Raw genomic sequence first — 24,263 nt, 5'->3', positions numbered from 1 at the left:
ACACAGCAAAGTAGTAAAGATGAAAGAAAAAAGGTATGCACCTGTGAACAGAGCAGACTAGGTATGTCAGTCACATGCGTATGCAGTGATAACCACATAATTTGCAATGTTATTAAAACACCTTTGCTTCTATCATCATCATCAAGTCAATGCAAGTGTTCTGGACAGTTAACTGTATATTTCATCTGAGATATGCAGCATATCTTGGGAATGAGACTCCTCAGACAGCTGTAGAGCAGTAAATTTAGCTTGAGTTTCAGATTATGCTTTGCTAGTTGTATCACATCACCTCTCAAAATCTAAATAGTATAAAGTAGCACCAGTGTTAGGCATTACACCAGAATAGCACTGAAAGAGGTTCCTACCTCAAAATACTTCAAGGTAAAGTATGAAGTTCATGTAACAAGCAAAATACAGGCAAAGTAGAGTACCTGTGGTAAGAATACATGTGAATACAAGCTGCGAGTCTAAGAAATGAAGACATCCTGCAGCCGTAGCTAAGACATTCAACTATGATGGCTTTCACTGTCACAAAGTTAACAGTATTTTTAAAAGCTTAAGGCTGCAGATACTTCTAGATAGTTTAGGTCCAGAAGTAGGAAAAATAGCTCATTAAAAAGCTTTTCACATGTCAGAATACCTACACAAGTCCAGGCAGCTATACTACTAACGTATTAGCAAGGACACCAATGCTGGGCAATTGTCTTACAATCAGAAGAACAGGACTAGAAAATATTGCTGGAATAAGACAAGTAATACATCTATTTCAGCTTATTAACGCCTCAACATTTGTTGTCTGCTCATATAGGCTCCCAAAATATAAGCATAGGATGAAAAGGCCCAAATCTGCAATAAAATAAGACGTATACGTGTTATATTATTTAGATAATACTACAGCACCTTTTCACAGCAAATCGGTTTTTGTTCTTAGTAAAGCCAAGACAACAGTCTTCAAACACAAAGACTGGACCATTCATTAAATCCTCTCCTTTACATGAGTTTTAACTGACAACTTTGATGGCTGGACAGAATTTTTTTTTTAATCAGATTAGACACAAGTATTGCCAAAAAGAGAGAGGATATAGTGTACCACAGTAAGAACACACAGACTGTTCATTTATCATATTTTCAATTTATTTTACTTTACATTTAAACCTTATTAAAGATAAACAAATAAATGAAAAAATTACGATTGCTTTTTTCCAACTCTTCCAAACTCAGGCCTTTGAACTTTTGTGCTCTGTTTAAAGGGACACAAAAGACATGTTTCTACACAACAAAGATTCCTTTCTTGTTACCAATATATTTAAAAATACTAACTTTTTCCAGTTGGAATATGCCAGTTTGCCTTTCTTCTTCCTAAGCACCCCCAGTTCATGCTGCTTAATGCTGGTATTTGATTTAGTACTGAACTGTCAACAAACTGGCTAGCTTCAAATTGTGGTGTTTCTGCACTTATCTGCTACAATTTTGTATATTGCTGCCTGTAACTATAACTATAGAGTTTATCTCCATTTAAAACAACTTTGTAATGGGAGGGTTCCTCTTCATCTTTGCAAATGTTTTACATACATTCCTTTTAATGAAGGATCACATGAGGATGGCCAAACCAGCCATCTTGGCATGATCAGAACACAGATGCAAAGTGTTCAGCTTGCCAGGCACCACTCGGGCTGGCAGGGCAGACCAGTGTTTGTGGCCAACCAGTGACTAATCGATGTTTCCTTTCACACAGCCTCCAACCCTTACTCCAGCTCTAGATGGATAAGCAAGCAAGGAGTCTGGAATAACAAAGTTGACAGGCCTAGGCAGGCAGCACCCAGGAAAAGGAGTCACCTTTCCCTTTTCCCAACCTGTATTTACAGAAGAATCATTAGCCCCATGTCATTCTGTGTCGGTAAGAATATGACTCTAGGGCCAATAATAATGGGAGATATTATTCTTCACCTAATTCAGGGCACAAGCATGGGTGGAGGTGGAAGTCAAAAGGAAATCAGTGCAGGAGCTGCATGTCATTTCCTTAGGGCAGTGATTCTGGGACAAACACGGGTGTGGAATTGCAGAACCCAGATGAGCACAACATGCTACCAACAGGACAGAGAAACTGCAAGTGGGTGAGTGAGGTCAGCCCTGTAAGTTTGACCTGACACTGATTCATCCCCAAAGCTTCTTCTGACTTCAAACACAAGGGTTTAATAGCATTGCACTTGCTGTGCAACTACATTATAAGACTGGCTGATTAGGACTGCAATTGTCTATGATCAATCCAATCTCTGGGTGAACACTGCACACTTAACAGACATGGGACTAGAACCAGACAAAGGAATCATTAATTTATAACTGACAATGACATTTTAGTACAAACTGACAAAGACTGGCTGGGAACCCAACCAAGATGTTCTCTGCTATACTCCAGACTATAATCCTGTTTTAGGAAATAACTATGTGTTTATTCAAAGTAAGCCAACTCCAGCCCAGGTTTCTCTACTATAATTCCAAACACCACAGCACAGTTCTCATTTAACCTATTCCCGTTCCTTTCTGTCCCAACCATTTGGAGATGCTGCAGGTTTCTAGAATATCTGCAAGTTACTTTGCCTCAAACACTGCCAAATCTATGTACTTTCCCACCCACAGACAGCTGATCAGCAGGCATCCCACAAGTTATTCCTTCTCACAGAACAGTTACCAAAATAGTAACTCTAACCCTACAGCTTCAACTGTCCCTCCTCTCCCCTCCCTTTCAGACCTGTTCTTTTTCCTTTCTGTTTTCCCCCACCCTTATCTATCGGTCTTCACTTGCCTCTGTTACATTTTCCTTCCACCATATTAAAAGAGATGCTACAATATGGGCTGATATTGGCTCCCTCAGAGTGCTCAAGTGCACCAGAATTACCATCCACCTCAATAAGGTAATTCTACGAGTACTCTGAACACATTCCTATTGTCAATAACAAAGAAAAGACACTGCCTGATGGCAAGAGGTTCACACTGAACTAACTACAACAGGCAGCAGGTCTTACTCTATGTACTACTATAGGACTCAATATTTTTAAATTCTTTACTGCACAAAGCATTTAAGCTTTGGCTGGAAGAGCAAGCTGACTAGAGCTGAGCCTTATGTTGTCCGGAACTGGAGGCATTAAGTCAAATAGCTCCAGAGCAGAAAATGGGGTGGAAGATAGAACCCTTGACTCCTGACAGAGGGAGGAAAAAGCAGGAGCCATGGCACTTGTTTCAAGAAGGAGAGAAGGCTAAATCCTCCTTCCTCAAGAAGAGGTGATTGAGGACAATCTATACATTCCAGAGATCAAGTCCTCCCCTACACACTGTATAGTGGAATCAAAATTTATTACTGAAGAACACAGTAAACTGAGGGAAAGCTGCAATCATGATGATGTGTTTCAGGCCAATTTAATTCAACACCCAGTAAGAGAAGGACACCTAAATAAAAGGAAGTTTCAGTAGTACATTTTCTAAATAGTTAGGTAAAGATGTCAGACAACATTGCTATTTCACATTTTAGCCAGAGTAAACTCTGTATGTGGGGGTTTTTGTCACAATTACCCTGAAAGAAAGTAGTACACGTACACTGAGTGGATAGTGCAATTTTCAATAACCCCATGCTCCTTTTTAGGTTAATTGTAGTTTTCAGTGGATAAAAGAATTTAAGGGCTGTTTAAAGGAGATCTTGCTTTATTATTTTTAAAGTTGCCCCACCCAAGTTTTGTTCTCCCACACATTCAGTCCAGAGCACATGGGAACACAGTGATTTCAATGGAATGTATCCCAGCAATCTTTCTGTTCCAGACCCCCATGTAGCTTTTCATACTTTAAAAACTGTTGAATGGAAGCCTACTTAGAACACTGGGCATTAAAAAGTAGTGCTAAGCCTTAGCACAGTGTCTAGATTAAGACTGAGATTTTATACTACAACATACCTAACTGCCTCATCATTTTGAGATTTATGGAACAATGAGTACACCACAGGCCAAAAAGCAGAATTTTCACAAGAACTGCAGACTTTTCAACCCCCGCGTGACAGTACAACAAATAGGCATTTCCAGAAATACCAGAAGTTAGAGCTGGCAATTAGCATTGGGAAATCCCAGCTCGTCTTGGCTCTGCTTCTGACAATAGCTACTTTTGCTGCTGAACTGCACAGTCAATTCTCAATTTTAAAAGACACTCTACTTTTCTAATTATTCAGTACTGAAGATATTTGTTTCCAAATATCAATTCTAATCTTCGTCTTGTCCAGTCAACAAGCTAACAATTAAAATAAAATTTGTCCATTGTCAAATTGCAAGGCGTGTTTTTCAGCTGATCTTCAGTACTCGCAGAAAATAGTTTTAAAACTTTTCAGTTTTCCCCTACAGGTAGGGGAGATGAAACAATCCAACCCATCACAGCCTTGACACATTATGCCTTTTCTAGAGTAATCAAGAACACAGTTAAAACCAAACCTACCTAAACATCACCTAAGTTCCTACAATATCTTAGTATCAAAGAGGTAGATATTTAAATGTGTGTAGGTGCCTAAAAATGTTGATGAGTATCTTGTCATATTTAAGAAGGAGACAAAACATGTTTAGACAGGTTTAGTATCTTTGCACATTTGAAAATACACTCAGCCCTCATCTGCCTATTTAAGATTCTAGATGTTTTTGAAGTCAGGCCACAAACTGACTAGTTATTACAAAAAACACTCAAATCTCAAATATTAATAAGAGGCCTAGTCAAACATCAGGAGCACTGTTTTTGTTTTAATTGGATTATTTCAAACTCTGCTTTTCCAAGAAGAAACAGTGAAGAACTTCTGTCTTAATGGGTGGAGAAGTTCATTCTCTAGCATGTGAATAAACTACAGACAGTCTATAAACAAATTCAAGCTCTGAAGTGATAGCTTCTGATACTACCACACCAACTCTTTCAAGTGTTACATGTAATAGTCTCTTGCAACAACTAAAACAGTCATCCTTTTAGGCTGTCAGCTTCTAGGTGTTACAAATAACAGGTTTTGAGTTTGGTAACGAGGAACAAGAGCTGAAGAAAAAGAGAGAAAATACAGCAAGAGACTAGTTGCTTTGTCAAGACCTAAGTCCAATTTCTGTTGCTTTGTCTACAGACTCTTGAAGCGTGCACATTCACTACTTAGCTTCCAATCTCAGTATTTGTTCCCACCTAGGCATCCTGTTCACAGATTTATGGTCTACAAGGATCCTCCTGTAACCACACATCACTCTTTGACGATACTCATTTATGACAGAGCAATAAATCTCATTCCTCCACACCAAATACACATGTTCACATGGCAACAGTCACTCCCAGGAAGGATTTCACAGCGGTTAAGTATGTCAAGGAAAAAGGATTCTCCAGTTAAGGGAGTGCACACGGAGAGCGAATCAAGTGAGGTACAGGGGAGCTGAGCAGCAAAAGCATGAAGTGAGGAGTCACCCTCCCATCTAAGAAGAGTCATACTCCCATCTCTCAGCTGTGGACTATATCAGTTCTGCTAAATATCAGAATTAGGAGCCTTATTAACTTGTGTGTTCCTGCAACAATTCTGCTGGTGTGCCCATCCCTGTGCTTTTTAGGTCAATAAATTCAGGGTGTGATTTGACAGTGCAGCTAAGCCAAGCAACAGCTACAGAAAGGGATGTCCTCCTGCTCCTCCTACTTCCACCATTCATCTCACAGTTGACCCTACAGTGAGACAGAGTAGGGAGTTAATCAGCTAAAACTCACCCCACAAAGTAATTTTCCATCACTTTATGTCCCTGAATTGGCTCACTGCAGGGTCAGGTACCCTTAAAACCAGAAGGACAGAGATGAAAGAAGAGGGAACAGGGACACCTCTTTTGCAAGCTGTAAGACTGGTGTAGCTACAGCACCACAGCAAAGCCCTGCAGCAAGGACAGAGACATATACACAAATATCAGCAGTTGTGCCCACTTTCAATTCAGCCACTCCAGAATAGCCTAGAGAGCTTTAATACACCAGTGAAGTTTCCTACACAGTCTTCATTCCAGCATACAGTTTTATGTTATCAGCCTTACTACTGGAGAAGTGTTTGTGTAATTCCTATTTCTCACATACACCTTGAAGACTTATTCCTACTCCTCCGCCTCTTCCTATTTTTTTATGCTAACAGTGAGGCTAAAGAGAAGGGTATCATTCTTTAGCCCAAGACACCTTCAGTTCTACAAAATAAGACATTAAAGACTTCCTCCAGAAAGAAATACAAGTGAGGTGGGATGAGTCCTTCCATCCTTGCTGACTTTACCCTTATCCCCAATTCAAAAGCAGTTACCACATCTTATAAATTGAGACACAAATAAGACTAATTCCAATTAAAACCACCTCCTCTTCCCCCTCCTCACAAATTATAGCTAAGGGCAGCTTCTGGAAACTAAAGAGAAGGATAATCCTGCTTGCTTATCCTGCACAAAATATAGAACAGCTCCTGTTGGCTGTTTTGAATTATGCCCTTAAGGTTTGGCTTCAAAACAGAGGAAACCAGACCGTCATGGATTTAGACTGCTGTGCCCTTAGAGCTGCATATCTAAATTTTAGGTATCTGAAAAATCCTTTGTGGTCAACTTTGTCTCCAGTCAGTAGACAGCCATAGTATCAAAACAGCAATTACTTTCAGACTCCACTTGGTTTTGGGGAGAGGCGTGAGCGAGTTATCAAGGATAGATAAGTACAGAATAAGTGAACCAGTGCAATTTATTACAGTGGGTGGACTAGCTACAGCAAGATCTAGTTGCATCACGCATGTCACTTAGCCTTTGCTCTAGAGCAGCAGCCCAGCCAACAGGCACAAAAGTGTGAATGAAGTCATCCTAACACACAGGCACACCTAACTTCCATAATAGCAAGTGTGTTCATATATTAGCCAAGGGACTGTTCTCATTACCCAAGCAGATGCCTATAAAAAGTTTTACTGGTGTAGGTGAACTCAAAATAGCAATTGCTGCTACTCGTTGCAACAGGAGCAACAATATCTGATCACAAAATTCTAGCAGTTCTAAACTGAATGGCATATTCAGTTAGATGAGACACCAGAGCTTTATGACATTATTTGTTGTGAAGTGGCACATGACACTGTGCCACTGGCTGATTCAGTTTGGTGACTAGCAAAAGCCAAACACTGCTTAAATAGTTAAAAAAGCTTCCCTCTGTTACCAAAGGTCAGTTGACATATTTATATTATGTCAATAATACACAATTATACCTCATTTGTAGAGGTAGTCTTTTTAGACAGCTCTTGCTAAACTGAAGGAGCATCCACCAGTGCTGCTGCTAGGAAGCCAATACAGCAGCTGCACCAAATGTTAAAACCTGTAGCTCAAAAGACTTTCTAAGCAGTAACCAGCACATCTGCAGATTACAGCACAACAGCATCTCTACCTTCTTCACAGCTACTGAAGTGCATTACTAGCCAGCTAAAGACACCATTCTAACGGTGTGCCATGAGACCATCTTTACATCAAAGCATAGCCTGTACTACTCCTGAATGCAGCGTGTCATTTTATTCCCGAACATCAAAACTTCTGAAGAGGCTCCATTTTCACATTCAAAGCATCTTCACCAAATATTGTTGCTCTGGGACCCAGCGCAAATCTGGCCATGACAAACAACAACACATCACTTCTTTCAAAACAGGGCAAAAATTCAGAATGAATGGTGGAACATACAGATCATGGAGATTTGTCACGAATTCCACACAAAATCTGGAAAGTCGGTTAAACACAAAGTCACCTATTTCACTGACTGCTCGCTGTGCTATCAAATAAGCATTAACATGAATGCATGACAAAAAGCTGCAATGAGTAGTACGAAAAGACAGACAAGAACAGGACTGGACTACAGCAGTTCCGCTGCTCCAAGGGAAGTACGCTTACTATACAAGTTCAAGCCTGGGTCTCCACTTATACTACTACTGCTAGCAAGAAGCAATGTATGACGTGCAGCCTAATGTCTCTCTAAATGCAGTTCTGAAGAGTCTCCTGTAGGAACTCCATATTTATGTCCATCATCCTTACTGCTCAAGCCTCATATTCACCTCTCCTCTCACACTAGAATTGATAAGCCACAGCTGCCCTAATTGCACAGCTGGTTCCTGTATTCTTGCTGACAAAGAAATCCTGTCACAGACTGAGGAGACCTTTTGTTAAGTGCTCAAACACCACACTGATAAGAATGGTATTATGCTTAGACGGAAATATGATTGGGTAGTAAAATCCTTACTAGGCTTAACCCTATACCTGGAACAAAGTTTCAGTCTAGGCACCAGCACAATCTAATGGAAGTTCTGCAGACACCACACACGCGCATGATTCAGTTATGGAAAGCAAGATAGTGAAATGCTATTAATTTGCATAACAGACAATTGCACTCCAAACAGAAACAGCCTACTCCATACCATACTCAGCTGTTGCTTGGAAAAAGTTTTTCTTTTCTGTAATTCATTAACCTACAACCTTATCAAGGTGGGAGTGAAGAATTTGTTTCCAGCATGGAAACCAGCAGTCAAACTGAGCAGAAATACTTACGTCACTCTTCCTGAACTTTGCTTTTAAGCTCTTCATGCTGATCACATTCAACCTTCCAAACCTTTAAGGAGCTTTTTATCCTTCTTCAATATCTAAACAAAAAAGAAAGAAAAATAAGATTCCAACTTGATACCATTCAGTTCAGTGGCAGCCAAGTCTGAATTGAATTTGCATACCTATATCACCCTTTGAGGATTTAGCCCTCAAGCTCTAAAAAAGATTAACAGCCAGCTGAGGGAAACTTTCTGTTTATCCAAATTTAAAAGCAAGCCTAAGTCTGACCTCAGCAGAACAGAACAAATCTTTACCAAAAACTCAAGTGTGTATCATGTTGTATGAGCTACCTCTCAACATAATTAGGTCACCAACACATTCATACACGTAGCAGTTCATACACCACCTATGTTAACTTTATATCAGGGCAGCTGTTTCTAAAGAGTGAAAAGCAGAAATAAGTATGCAAAATCATTAATTAAAACTTCACTATCCTACAACCGTGGGTCTGCACTGGGAAGCAGAAGTACCACCACTATTGTATGTACAAGTCTAACAACTAACCAAAGTCAAAATTACACTTAAACCATGCATGACACATACTAGGACAGCTCAACACAACATAGTACATAAAACCATTTGAGCAAGAATGAGGTTATCACTAGAAGAATTGTTTTACACTCTTCCCCATAAGAAGCTGTATGTGTATTCTTGAAGTCATCGCTGGTTTTAATTTGACAGTGAACTATCACAAACAGTCATGTTCCCACTTCCTTTCAAGTGAAGAAAAGCAGCAGTTGCACAAACATATACAACTAACATTGCAGACAAGCTGCAAGCTCTCAGAGGGGAACAGGGAGTCAGTGCCTAGGGCAAAGTCTCCTGCAGAAAGCTTCAATATACCACACATTACCGATCCAAGACAAATGTAACAGTGAACAGCATGTTGAAGCAGCATGGCAATGTGTTTTTTCCTAGAGCACTGCAGAAAAACATAATGAAAGAACAACATACACCTGGGACTGGCCAAAGCCATCTATGCAAAAATGTTCCAAATTTCTAGTTTTACAGTATGCTCACTGGAATAGCCAGTCACTCTCATCTACAAGTTTTAGCTGCTATACAAATTCCTTCTGAAGGAACAGTTTAAAGTAAAGGATGTTCAGCTGTATAAACTTCCTCCCTCCACCCTAGAAAAAAAGGAGAAAAAATATTACAAGTTTAGCCAGATAAATAAATAACTGAAACGAGGACTGGAGCATAAATTCAAATAGGTCATGCAGGGTCACTAATGGTTCACATCACTCTTCAGAAACAGTAGATTACAGTTTGATAAGTGAGATTCAGTTGTTTCATAAAAGAAAATCATTATTATGAAGCAAGTTGCTATGTTATACATGATCACTCTACTACGCATTTTAAAACGCAACTACGCAGTATACGCTTGGCAGAATATATATGAATGCTTCCACAAAATACAACTCGAAGTAACATTCAGGAGTAGCAATTAGTGCTAAGTAAACATGTCATTTAGTTCAACCCCATATTTATCTGACAGCCACTCAAGACAAACACAAGCACATTTCTTAAAAAAACCCCAAACAAACAAAAAATCCCATATACTACATGCACACAAATACATTTCCCACAGAACACACACCTCCAGTACTGGATGGGGTAATTCTGTAGGCTGTTAAAATATCATTAAATCTAATTAAATGACTGAAGTCATATCAGATTCCTGACTGCTTTCAGGTATATGAACAAGGGGTTTCCTTCTAAGTTCTTGCTTTTCGTCTCAAGCAGAATGGGCTTGCGGCATTTTGTCTAATTCCTTAGCATGCAAACGGAAAAGACAAAAAAAAAATATAAAAAAAAAGAAATCGCAGAAGCTTTCCACTCCCTGTCTTAAATGACAATTTCTTACCTTCTTCCTGGGCTGAATACAGTATTTGCAAATTAGTAACAAAAAAAATTTAAAAAGCAAGTTTTTAACAATCGAAATGAAGGAATTGCTCTTAGAGAAGCTTACCACTTTATTTCTGCTACACCTACTCAAACTTTGGAGAAAGTATTTAAATTGCACAACAGCTGTCATAACCTGCACTGGAAAGGAGTCTGAACCTCAGCAAGAGCCCAATAATCTCCTAAATCATTCTCTAGCAACACCAAGGACAACGAGCATTGCAAAGATCAGCAGTGCCAGGGTACAGACAAGACAAATACCATTACACTTATCTGGCCTTTACATACCAGGCCAGCAAAAAAAAAAAAAAAGAAGAAAAAAGAACAAAAAAGAAAGAAAATGGAGGACAAAAACCCAAACTCTTTTTAACACTTTTGGGAAAACCAAAACAAAACCACAATTTAAAGGAACTTTAAAAGCTGAGAAACATCATACAATATCCCACAAAATCCAAAACTTAACAATAAAAACTTAACTTTTTATTTTAAAACATAAACGTATTTGACTAAAAGAAAAAAAAAAAAGGTATACAGTTTAATTACATCAGTTAATAAAATATAAAGAAATCCTGTGCATGGGAAACTGAAAATAAGAAATCTTTCCTCACATACAGATTGCCAAAGAATTGTGTGCTATAGGCTGTCTTTCCCCTTACCACCCCCTCAGCATTTTTGGCTCCCACAAACAAAAGTTTTGTTATAGCTCCCATGAAAAATAAAGTACTCAACTACAGGGCTATGAGAGAGATGACAACTCCTTGTAGGTATGTGCACAGAACAGCCGCAAAGCTGCACTCTCCTCTGTGAGGAACCTAATTAACAGGATCTACAAGCACTCCTAATATGCTACTTTTTCCCATTTTGAGGAAGGAAGAAGGGAGGTGAGCTGTGTTTCTATTAGAAGCCAACTTATTTTTCCCACAGGATACTTCACCTCTTACGTAAGTGCATTTTATACACTGAATGGGAAACTGAAGTCCTCAGCATAATTAAAAAAGCATGCACAAGCACACAAAAACAGCATTATCAAGTTTAGAGTGTGTCACATCTGTATTTTTTTCATAAAGAGATAGTTAAACACAAACACTAAGATTAGAGCTTGTGTATCATAATGCCCATAATCCTTCAGCTGTAGAGATAAAAACCCATGAAACGGTGAGGGCTGCCTTTTCTTGACACTGTTTAAACGAGGAAGTCACCTCTCAAATGGTGTAATTATTGGAATTGATGCAAGAAGAGGTCAGCATCCTGATTCAGCAGAGCTCTATGACAACTGTTCATTTGCCATAGAGGGGGATAAAGGAAATGCCATTAATACACTCCTGTTTTACAAGATAGGAAACAACTAATAGAAATTCACTAGGGAGCATCAAGGCACTTCAAAACTGTATTTCTGCAAGATATCACAGGTATTAACAAGAAGCAATCTCTACTAATAGTGGCATTTCTCCTCTTTCAGAACAAATGTGATAATAAATACTGAGCGCTGTCATTTTGTAGCTGCAGCAAGTTAGCACTAGAGAAGAGCTTAACTCCAGGGATTCTAAAAGCTATGCTGATCACATGCTTTTAACCATTAGCTCCAAAATTTAAATATCTAGTTCTCTATCTCATCTTCCTTCAGCTTAATGTTAAGAAATAGCTTTCAGGAATACAAGCCACTGAAAACATCTTTAGATTGGTGGTAAACCTATCTAGTTAAAACAAGAGACACTGAAGTGGTGGTAATCTTCAACCTCAGTAATTTCATTGAAACTGTGTTTTAATACACAATACAATCTTTAAACACAGGAAACAGATTAGGATAATCTTACCCACTGATTTACAGTGAGATTTGTGCAAACCACAGTAAACAACAATACTGACATATTTTTTCCTTTCATTAAATTGCATTAAAAGCAGAGCAAGGCCTTGCAAACAAGATTACAATTAATTCCTTGAGTGACCAAAGATCCAGTGATGCAACAGTAAAACAGCCTTAGTTTTACTAAGTAAAACTACAAGTTTACAGTAAAACCATACACTATGCACACTATTCATGCCAGTGACAGTTAACCTTTACTGGTAAGTGCTGAATTCAATTAATCTAGGTGTCAAAAATCTTGCATGTCTTTCAGAACACCCTGAGAAGCCTCCATCTCAGACAGTGCTCTTCTTGCTCTTCTGCAGGAAAGCGCAATTCATGTTGTCAACTCATTTCCCCTTCCCCTCCCAAAAATACTCCAAAAATTTGTTTTAACTTTATGAGGTTACAGAAAAGAACTAGAGACTCCATGCAATATCTGGCAACATAAAGAGAAAAAAAATAAAAAAGAGTCTGGAAGAATACCACTGCTGACATACACTTACATCTTCCTTTGTATGAATACACCTACACTCACAGTGGAAAATAAGGGGCCCCAGAAGTGTCTTCTCCCAGAGCACAACACCACCATTTATTGTCTGGATGATCATTTTCTAAATCACAAGCTGTGCTCTGACCCAGAAGCACAAGCCTTTGCACTGCCAATAGCCAGAGGCATCCACACTACTAGCATCTCTTCTGCTGCCCATCTTCAGTAACCAACTTCTCAAAAGCTTCACATGCCTGAGGTCGCCTGACCTACTATCCAATACCAAGAACATGCCCAAACCTGGGCCTCCTTAGCATTGCCAGAACCACAGGACCACCTGGAGGCATTAGCCATTGCCTAGCCTCTTTGGTTGTTTGCACATAAATGCAGCAAGCCCATGCTGTCCTAAAAAAAATCTACCCAATACTTCATCTCTGACTACCTTCTCATTTCCATCCAGCTGAGCATATTCTTCTCTCTATTGCTCAGGCCAAAGCAACGAAGCATGTATGATGTGACCAAAAGCAACGGGAACATTTCCCTGCTCTTTATCAGCACAGCTCAGTTTTTCCATCTTGAGTAACCCATCTTCCTATCATAGGAAAAGACAAATGGAACAGAATTTTTTTAAACTTAATGTCACCTATAAAGACAAATAATTCTTGGCTTGGTTAATCTATTACTTACTAATGAAAACACACTGAAAAATGCACTGAGAAGCCCAAGCACTACACAAGAGTGGGAGTGATTTATATACAGTTAATCCCACTCTAAACAGAATCAGACATCAGAGATAGCAAGGGCCTTGGGTAACTTAGCACAATCCCTCCATCCGTTCACAAATCACTGGCAAGGATGTGCTGAACTGTACAAATTCAAGCATTTGAGCCCAAAAGTTAGGGCTCCATAGATATTGCATCACTAACAAATCCACAGCTACCGCTCCTCCCTCCAGAATGCTTTGCATCAACTCTCTTAAACTTCCTTTTGATATTCAGAATTTGCAAATGTTAAACTTCATCTTTAATGGAGCAGTATCATCTAAATGCTCAAGCAGTACCAGCCTCTGTGAATGTTATACAGCCAGTACAAACCCAGGCAAGACTGTCAATGTGGGGATATGTTCAGTTTGCTAACAGCGTTTTCAAAATCAGTTCTAGACAGCTAGGAGAGAGCTTGCATCAACAAGGCCTTAGACACAGTGAATTACAGGAGAAGATTGGAGAAAAATCAAAATGTGACATTGCCCTGATTTGTTTACTTGGCATATTAGACAGCACTCCAGGCAAAATCCTAGCTCAAGCAAAGTCCGGGCAAATCTGTCATTCACTCATTACATACAACTTTACTCTGTTCTTACTCCAGTTCTTTTGTCTAGAAGTGTCTGTCAACACACATTCAGCTCACTGAAGAGCACAGTAAGAGAGACAAGACTTGCTGCATGAGCTGGGACATACTGCTGTCTTTCTCTGCTTTCAATTTTCCTGTGTCTAAAACAAAAAGCCCCTCCACCCTTGCGTGCCCCTCAATTTTGAGGCCATATTCTCTGGTTTGATCATACAGAAGATATGTTGCAGTCCTGAAGACTTTTCCATATTCAATGCTTAGTCCAACAGGGCTAGATTGGAATTGATGCATCCAGCTACAACTAGAAATAGAGAAAAATGACGCAGAGTCCCACTTGTGAAATGCCAGTTCTTAAATGAAAAACCCACATGGATAACACCAGCTAGTTAGTACTTGTTTATACTTACTGCCTTCCTAATATTCTGTATCAACCGTTCCACTAGATGCTCTTCAGAATGGCCGAACCGACAATCTGTACAGATGCAACGTTAAATCTATGAAGAGACATATCCAAGACTTTATGGATGAACATTCTGAAACAGCCTAAGGCAGAACTTTTATCTATCAGGGCAGGAGTTAGGAAGACAGGAACAACAATTTAATTTGCCTAAGGCACTCGCCAAGCCTCACTCCCATAAACTCTGCCCTTAAACTATTCAAAGGGGATCTACTTCAGTAGTGTAGAAACTCCTGTAGTCTAGAAATACCTTCAGAGACTGTGATGATAACACAACTTCCCTATTCAGCTTCCAAGTTCTTGGGTAGGGAAAATATTTTAGCTGATGATACCTTTTTAAACATTACCCAATAACAAAAAAAGAGTTAGGTGTGTTTTCACCCCTCAAAAAAAAAAGTACTAGGAATTCAGATATTTTCTATCCTGGAAGACTATCAATGCTATCAACTAGCAGAACATCAGCAAGATCAGCAAGATCAACATCTGCATCTTAAGTGATAATCAAGTGATTTTTAACTGATTTTATTCAGGTTGTTGAAACATATTCAATAGCAGCAGCACCAGGTGCCATACAAATATTGGAGAAGATCTAGTGTTTGAGATACTTCTCCCAGCCTTCAGAGACCTATGAACTTCTATAAGTCCCTTAGAGTTATCATGCTGGTGTCTCAACCAAGTCCTTGTAAACAAGGTCCCCAAAGCACTCAAGTGTCAAACTCCCCAGAGACACTTCAAGGTGTCCCAGTGCCTTTGGGAATCCAGACATCTGCAATAACCAACAGTAGCTCCCTGTCTCTCAGCAGTTATAAGGGAAGAAGTGGAACATCCTCAGCTACTGAAGTTACGGAGTCATAGACAGACCAGCATACAAATTCTTCTTCTATTGTAGTGACTGAACAAACTTGTCTCTCCACTTTACCCATCCCCTCTATAGATTCAGTTGAAAAAACCACAAATCTTGTTTTACAGTATTTTGAATACCAGCAATGGCTTCCAGGCACAAAACCAAAAGGAGACTATGGCAGCTTTAGAAAATATATGTAAGTTATTACAGCATTCATCCAAAATGCAAGATCTGTCTGCAGGGAAGGACTTGAAAGTCAAGATCTAACACTTCCCAGGCAAATGCACTAACCATTAGGCTGGAGACTCTCTCCTCCAGAGGTGTTCTCAAGTTCAGCACACCAACTACCACCATCACCTCCAGGCATTACTGGCCATCCTGTTCTGGACCTCAACACAAGAGGAGAATGCTTTCTTTCACTGCTGTGTGCTTGCACTCCAGCAGTCCTCAGCAAGTACCTGGACTGGTAGCTAGTCCCAAGTGCCAGTGGAGATCTTCAGCTGCTTCCACACTTCACCAGACTTGCATCTGCCTCTGGCAGTTTGACAGTGATAAGCTCTGCTCTAATCTATTACCTGAATTACACCTCTTTGCACTACTTCTTCTATACCCTAAAAGTGCATTATTCGATGACCGTCAAAACATTAGGAGCAGCAAGGACTGACAACTCTGAAAACAAGTCCCCAGCTACCTCAAACGTAGAGCTATATCACCTGTGTGCATTCACAGGCACCTAGACAGCAACCCCAAGGAATGTAGGGAAGAGAATAAGCCTCTCAGACATGCAGGAAGTATGCACACAGCAGGAGAGCCAGTTACTTGAATCTATAACCCCAGAAGACGTTACTGATTGCTATGGTCCCACCTTGGGATTTTCAGTAGTCTACTACCTCTGCCACTAAGCAAGGCACTAAAGGTTTGAACTGATTTGTTCTAGCTTTCCTTGTTTTTTTCTCTGTAGTTATTTCAGAAATTATCCCTGTGCAAAAAGAACTAGCCCACAATCAGCTCTAAAAACAAATGTGATTAGGGTATTGCTCCAGTAGAATTCAGAAATTGCCAACATCTCACAAAAGAACTTAGCTTTCATGTTTCTCCAGGCACTGCTTCTCCCTGAAGAGAAGCACAAAATCCTTCTCAGAGAGAGGGAGAAGTAACATAGTGGGAAACATATAAAAAGAAAAAAAAAAAAAAAGAAAGAGATGAGGCAAGTGAGTGAACCGCCTTGTGAAATGCTTACATCGCTTCATGAGACCAGCAGCCTCCCTCCCAGTCTCCTTCCCACTTCATGTTACCCATGTCTTGGTTGAGGGAAGGAGAGGGGAAGAGGTAGCATTTTATAGCTTTGCTAGCAGATGCACTCTTGGAAAAGGGAAAAGAATAGCACAGGGCCAATATTTTTAGAGACTGAAAGGGCGGGCGTCTGCTACTGCATAGTGACTTCTTGGCACTGAGCTTGGCTTCAACTCAAGAGAACCCTGAGCTCATATCAAGCCTTGATCTACTCAAATGCTTTCCCTCTGGTTCATACAGCTGTTACGTAATTCTTCTATTAGTAAATAAAATTTCATTGACAGCTTTCCATGAGTGTCCTAAGACAAGAGCCAAGCGGGTCATTGACAGATATTTACTAAATTCATTTACTCCTAGTTAATGTAGGACATCAGGAGGTCTTTCTAAAATGATGTATGTGTAGCTTTCAGAATCTGATTTTTTTTTTTTTAAATAACACACACTAATCTGCAACCCACTGGGATAATGACAAAAAAAAAAAAAAAAGAGACTTCAGCTTCTACCAAAGTGGCACTCACTCCACTGGCCTGCAAGAGTTTTATATCAGTTCTGTAATAAGCATACTCACATTCACTATAGAAACAAACGGAAGAATTTGTTAAGATCCTGCAATGCTGATAAAGCAGAATTTAACTAGTCTTTTCACAGGGAGAAAATTAAGAATGTAACAAGCGGCAAGAGCCGACTGCAGAAGCCTTGTGCTGCCAAACGCTGTGCAAGAGAAAGCAAAGTCTTTCGGGTGCTCTGTGGCAAGTTAGATGCACAGGTTCCTGGTTAAACTTGATGCGATTCCTAAAGCTGGCTATTTAATTTTTTTTTTTTTTTTTGTAACATCTACACGAAATACTGATCTTTCAAGCCCCCGCTGCCTGAGGAAGGCGTAGCCGCGGTGCGTGCCCGCGGGGCAGGAGGGGACGCGGCTGGCAGCGGTGCGGGGGGACCCGCCGGAGCCCGGCCCAGCCACCGCCCCCCAGGGCAGCCCGGTAGCCAGCCCTCTCTTCCCCGAGCTCCCACTCAAACCCCGGAGAGAAACCTCCCCACGCGAGCACCGAGACAGCGCCGTCCCGGGGGCCACCTTCTTCATGGGAGCGAGGCAATCCGAGGGTCCTCCCCCGGGGGCGGATTTAATTTCTGTCAGGGTCCCCCGGGAGAAGGGGGTGAGGAGGCGGCACCGCTGCCCCCAGGGCTCAGCCGGACCCGCGCTGTCAGGGACTGGCGACCCCCTCCCCGAAGCGGCGAGGGGCTGCGGGACCCGCGGAGACCCCCACCGAGGGGCGGGTAGGGGTCCGGGGCGGTGAGCTGGCGCCGGCCTGAAGGCACCGAGGTGCTACCGCTCACCGCCGCAGGCAGCTGTCACCCCCCGCCACGCACCGAGGAGACAAGGGGGGAAAAAAAAAAATCATAAAACTATAAAGAAAGTAAATAAACAGCCAAGCGGCAACGACTCACGGGCTGCGCTCCCTTCCCTCACTGCTTCCAGTCTCCCACACCGGGGAAACAGGGCTCTCCGGCAGAAGGGAGAAGTTTCCTCCTGTTGAGCCCCGCAGAGGATTTCTCCCCTCAGGCTCCGCCGGCGGCAACGTCGGCATCAGCCCCCCGCGGTCGGCGGCGGGGGGCAGGTGGGCGCCGCACACAAAGCCCCTATTCACGTCGCCCGCCGCCGTGCCTGCGCGCACGCAACCTCCCCCCTTCTCCCCGCCGAGACGCCCTCACCTCATGGAGGAACCGCGTCCCGCTACGATCGCTGCCGCCGCCGCCGCCGCCGCCTCCTCCTCCTCCTCCTCTTCCTCCTCCTCCTCCTTCGCCGCCGCCGGCAACCGCGCACCGAACCGCGTCGCTGCTGAAGGGCGGAGCGGCGGCACCGCCTGCCCCGGGACACTCGGCCGCTCCGCGCGGATAGGGCGGGAGGGGGGGGCGTGACATCACTCCGCGGCCACGTGACCGCGGGGCTGCGGCCCCCCGCGGGGAAAGGGAGGGGCGGGGAGGGGGCAAGCCCCCTCCCCGCCCCTCCCTTTCCCCGCGGGGGGCCGCAGCCCCGCGCAGCCCCCCCCGCCCGCCTGGCGAGGCTCCCCCCGCCGAGGAGCGGCTTGCTGAGGGGAAGGGATGGCAAGAGGGGGGGTTGTCACGCGGAGTGATGGTGGTGGGAGACGCTTCCAGGAGCCCACCCTGCTCGCTCGGGGCCGGTTGTGTGTGGGAAGGAGGGTATGGGGGGAGGTGGGTGCCAAGTCCCTTCCGCCTCTGGAGAAAGCTGGGGGGGGTGGGGACAAGAAAATATGTCGAGTTCTTCAAGCGCGTGAGAGAAATCCGGCACTTCAGTTCTCTCCAAAGCTTCCCCGTGCGTTGAATTCCCCTTGCTCAGACCCCTAGGCAGGAAGGACTGCTTCAGAAGAAAGAGAAGTGGGGCACTTCTTGTTTAATTATCCAAATTAATGAGTGGTGTAGTGTTTGGTTACACAGGAGCTTAGAGGTTAGAAAAAATCACAAGTGGGCTTTATAGCTGTGCCAAGGTACTGCTTCCCTGGATGTCCTCCAGAAGTCTCTCTTCTGTGTAGGCCAAACCCCTCTTCTCAAAGTTGAACCTCCAGAGTGCCCTTTCTCAAGTCTTCCAGCAAGCTGATAGCAAATCACCTCAGTATCTCACCAAAAAGATCATGGTTGCCTTCACCTGCACAAGGAACTCTGGACAGTTCATCTACCAATTGTCCAGTGAGTTGGTGAGCCCCTGTCTACCATCCCACCACCAGAGTCCTGCCATTGTGCTAGTCACCTTCCCATTGTGTTATGCCCATCTACCGGCCCCACTCACCACAACCACTTTCCCAACCTGAGAAGGTCTCCTTTCATCTCTGTAATTGCTCTTATCTTCTCTGTTCTCAACCATATCCACACCTTCTAAAGTGGCATACAGTACAGGGAGGAAACGAGTACTTCAAAACTTTAGGTCATTATTGTAATAGTGGCAAGTATTGTTATTAAACAAATACACTTGATTATCACCAGAAGCATACTTTCTTCTGCTAATCTGCAGTCCTTACGTTGGTCAATTTGTTTTGCATATGTTTTACCTTTGAGAACTGCCATAATCATGCCAGCACCGTTTCCTCTCTTTTTTCCTTATAAAAACCATGCACACCAATGTTAATCTAATATAGTTAATGTTGAGAAATTAATTTGCACAAAACCAATAAAAATAGGAAAATTAAACTTCCCCAGCAATGCTAGCTCAGCAGCTACAAAACTTGTTGCAATTATTATGCAATTATTTTTAATTCCAGTTAGTTTTAAAAGCCAAATACGTGTGTACAATATGTTTAGAAAGTATCTTGCCTACTTCTTCCAACACCAGCAAAATTCCATGTAATCACATGTGACTAACATGAAAATGATTTAATATGCAAGTACTACCTCTTTAATTTTGAATATTTGACCATGTAGGATTTTTATTTCCACTCTCAATGCCAGCATATCATAAAGATGAGGTTTGTGTATGTTTGCATGGGATGGTCCCATATAATGATGCATGAATAATAAATAGTGCCTTTTGGCTATGGTATAAAATATTAAGTTCTTGAGAACTGGGAAATACTGTATTTACTAGTTCCCAGAGAAGTATTGTTCATCATCTGGTAAAATGTGGGCCAGGATAAAGGCTTCAAGCTAGTGGCAGCTAGCTTAAATGCATTAAACCAAACCAATCTGTCTGACAGAACCTGACTGCCCTCTAGGTTAGTCTTGCATGGAAGACTGCACTTTGGTCTTTTCTGAGCCCCCTTTTGGGTCCCTCTCCAAGAGCAGGGCATTGACGCTCAGTCAAAGCACTCCTTCGTAACTTTGTGGCTGAAGCCTCTTGCAGGCAGAGCACAAGATTGGGAGTCAGGAGATCTCAGCTCCATTCCAAATTTTGCCCTCAGTGTGCTGTAGGACTCTGCAATAGTCATGTTTTTCCACCTGTGATTCTACTGTCCATCTATGGGGTGAGAACAACTCCTTGAGGGTTTTGTTAAATGCTCAGCATGAACTAACAGAAGTTGTTCATAAAATGGAGAGAATCTAATCTGCAAGAGGCAGAAGGTGGAGTACATCCTACACAAGCAGCTTCTCTCAAAATCTAAGTATTGGCACATCAGTGGTGTGATGCCCTTCCCATGCCCCTCCATTTCCTTGTACAACAGGCATGAGGCAAGGATGGGAGAGGAAGAGAATATCCTCTTCTGCTCAGAGGAAGAGAATATCCTCTTCTGCTCAGTCTCCCAGAAAAGCTGGGGGATTGCAGCCAGTTTTGACTCTGACTGGCTGCCCACGGTGAGGATGTAATGAAACCACCCAGGCCTTTTGTCCTGGTTTCATCCTGGGATAGAGTTAATTTTCTTCCTGGTAACTAATACACTGCTCTGGTTTGGGCTGAGTGTGAGAATAATGTTGATAACACACTGATGTTTTAGTTGTTAAGTAGCGCTTATCCTAAGTCAAGGATTTCTCAGTCTCCCATGCTCTGCCAGCAAGGAGGTGTACAAGAAGCCTGGAGGGAGCATGGCCAGGACAGCTGACCCAAATGAGCCAAAGGGGTATGCCGTACCATAGAGCATCATGCTCAGTACATAAACTGGGGGGAGCTGGCTGGGGATTGATTGCTTCTTGGGCATTGGTCAGGGGGTGGTGAGCAATTGCACTGTGCATCACCTGTACTAGCTACTTCTCCAGAAGGGAGAAGCCTGGAAGTGGCTTCAAGATGTCTTTTATCACACCTTATCACTCTGTTGCACTGTCTTGATAGCATCTGACAATTAGCTTACTTCGCATTGTTAATATTTTTCTGCTGCTTCTGGCTAGTTGTTAAATTTTTTTTGCTGCTCCTGGCTACTGCCCTCTGCAGAACATAAAGCACTGGTCACATCTCCACTTAGAAATTATTTGCAAAGGAAATCACACTCCTGAGCTGGCTAATTACTTCCGTGCAATCCTTCAAGCATCTTAAACCTGTTCTATGAGCTATAAGTGCTACATTTTCTCTCCCCTTGATGGACTTGTTCTGGTCTGATTATTTCCAATCAGAATATAGTTTGTTTTGCTAATCCTGCCTGTTATTTTTTGCTGAAGGACAATTTAAAGAAAGTTTGATTTTAGATTTTGAGACATGATTTTGTTCCCTGGCTGTTCTTTGCCTACAGTAAAATGTTTTTTTTTCACCCTTTGAAACAGATGTCCCCCATAAATGCAGGAATCTCTGTGGTAACAAGAGAGACAGTTAAAAAGTGTCATTTATATCTGCTCCCACCAGAGCGCTTTCTTTTTTTAATAACTTGTTAGCACAGAAAGGAGGTACTTGATGCCTCTTCACAATGTGACATGCTTCAGAAAACTTGGTTGGGAATTTTTCTCCTTTACTGTTTCTCTGCTGTTTGTGTAGCAACAGCAATGGGCCTGACAAGGTCAACACAGGAAAATGCTAAAAATTGAAGAAAGTCACAACTGGAGCTGCTCAGACAGGGTTCTTAACGGACAAAATTTTGAGAGAGAGGAAAGCCTACCTAGGGATTTCTTTTACTTTTAATTGATCTTTCAAAGGCTGAAGGAAAAATCTAATAATAGTTGCAGGGAATTGTCTAGATTATTTCAACTTTCACTTGCTAGATGGATATTTCCTCAGCCTCCATCAACCTTCCTTCTTCTTTATGGTTTTTACATCTACGCTCTGCTCTTCACACCTTTCTGCATGGAGTCACAGTCTATAATTTGTATGACCCAGATGGCATTTCTAGGAAAGGTCCAGAGAAATTCAGTTGCTTTGCCCTTGCAATTTTTCCTGTGCTGCAGGGCCCTGCTTTGCCATGGCCACAAGAGGCACCACGAGGCCAGGATGCCTTCAACTGGGCCCTGTAAATCTGAATATTCCTCCTCTGCCATAGGAGAAGAAATCAGGAGCCAAAGGAGGAGGCCAGGCTGTCTGTGTCACTGTTGCTAATTCCTTCAAGTGTTTCACAGCAGAGATCAGATGGACCTTGGGGAGCCTGAGTTGGACTGAATAGATCAGTTCCAGTCAGGAAAGAGAACAGTCTTCCAGAACTCTTCTCTCCCTATGAGAGGAAGGACATTATCTGCCTCTGGATATATTTTTCATTTTGGTTTGTAGCCACTGAGATATACAAAAGGAATTAACGCAATCCTTCTTAGCCTCAAAGACTAAAAATCCTCTTTTTTTCTTTCACTTTCTCACATTATTATGGAAATCTGTGCTTGCATGTTAGTGTCTTTGATATGAATGTGCTTTCTGTAGGTTTAACTAGGAGAAGAATAATTTCTTGGCCTTTTTGCTAACATCCAGTATAAAATAAATTTATCTTGTACATCTTCCCTGTGGGGACCACAGCTTGGAGCTGCAAGGAAGTAGGCTTGATGATCTAATACAGCTTTCCCACAGAGACTCATCCTCAGAATTATTCCATAACATATTTAATTCTTGAATTATTTTAAAAGCACAAGTCCATGGAAACAACAAAAGAGGATTATGCACTCCTTAGACAAACAGATTGTGCCTGAAATGGGAGTGCATCTATGTGAATAATTTAAAAAAGAAAAAGTGCTTCATTTCTTCTTACAGAAAAGCTCAGCAAGCAGAAAGGCAACTGTTCAAATAGTCAACAAGATCTTTGGAAGGAAAGAACAAAGCTTTGTTAAAAATGTATCCCAGAATCAACAGGGCATATTTCAGGTCTCTATACCATGAATGTGCTGGTTTTGTGTATCATCCTCTGCTCTGTTTTTTCTAACAAGGGTTCTTCGATCTTACCTTCACAGTCACTCCTGCATGGGGCCATGGGATTTCTGTGCATTTTGACTTGCTAACTTTCCTCCACTCTTCCACAAGTGAGAGGAAGATTTTCTCTCCACTGGGTTCCACAGATACAGCTGGGGACTAAGATCACTCATGAGCAAATCCCTTGCTTCCCAGCCCCTGCACAACCTAGAGACTTCCCTGCAAGCTTGATGGTCAAGACTTCGCAAAAGCCTAGTGGGAACATCTGACTGAAGCCACCAGACTACCAGAGGCCAGGCAGAGCACACCTTGTGGAGAGCTGGCTTCCACCCCTCCACAAATATAAAGGGCTCTTTGAAGGAACACCACTGAAAGTCCTGAAAGGCCAGTTGCCCAAGAACAACCCAGAAGAAGATTATAGTAATCTGAGAATCACTAAAGAGTAAAATTCCTAGTATTCAGTTACACAGGAGAGCACCTTGATTGTGTTGTTATAGCACAAAAGTCAAAGCAGTTCCCACAGAAAGAGGCAGTTACTTGCCATATTTACTCCACACCGTGCAGGCAGTTGCTTTGTCTCTACCCTTGCTCTAAGCTTTCTATTCCATTCAGAATTTGTGAATCAATTTCCTCTTCCCATTCAAACCGAAGAAATCCACATTCCTGCATATTTTATATGACTATTTGCATTACAGAGAAACCAAGCACCTTGCAA

At 42.0% G+C, this 24,263-nt stretch overlaps 1 protein-coding gene across 8 annotated transcripts in view; it reads right to left on the bottom strand.

The window, feature by feature from the left end:
• The window catches only part of RAI14 (retinoic acid induced 14), an 85,579-nt gene extending 66,999 nt beyond the window's left edge, over positions 1–18,580 (bottom strand). For 7 of the 8 annotated variants that reach the window (XM_074812597.1, XM_074812600.1, XM_074812599.1 and 4 more), the window contains exons 1-2: positions 18,508–18,580; positions 8,562–8,653 (exon numbers count right to left, since the gene is read on the bottom strand). In XM_074812597.1, coding sequence (XP_074668698.1) covers positions 8,562–8,597 — 36 coding nt within the window. In that variant the 5' untranslated portion in view covers positions 8,598–8,653; positions 18,508–18,580. Of the gene's footprint in view, positions 1–8,561; positions 8,654–18,243; positions 18,264–18,507 lie in introns of those variants that run through there. The other variant, XM_074812598.1, reaches the window with a different exon arrangement.
• Positions 18,581–24,263: the final 5,683 nt, after the last annotated feature.

The sequence above is a fragment of the Strix aluco genome, chromosome Z (assembly GCF_031877795.1).
Source record: "Strix aluco isolate bStrAlu1 chromosome Z, bStrAlu1.hap1, whole genome shotgun sequence".
Classification (NCBI taxonomy): Eukaryota; Metazoa; Chordata; class Aves; order Strigiformes; family Strigidae; genus Strix; species Strix aluco.
This window is presented reverse-complemented; position numbering and strand designations above follow the sequence as displayed.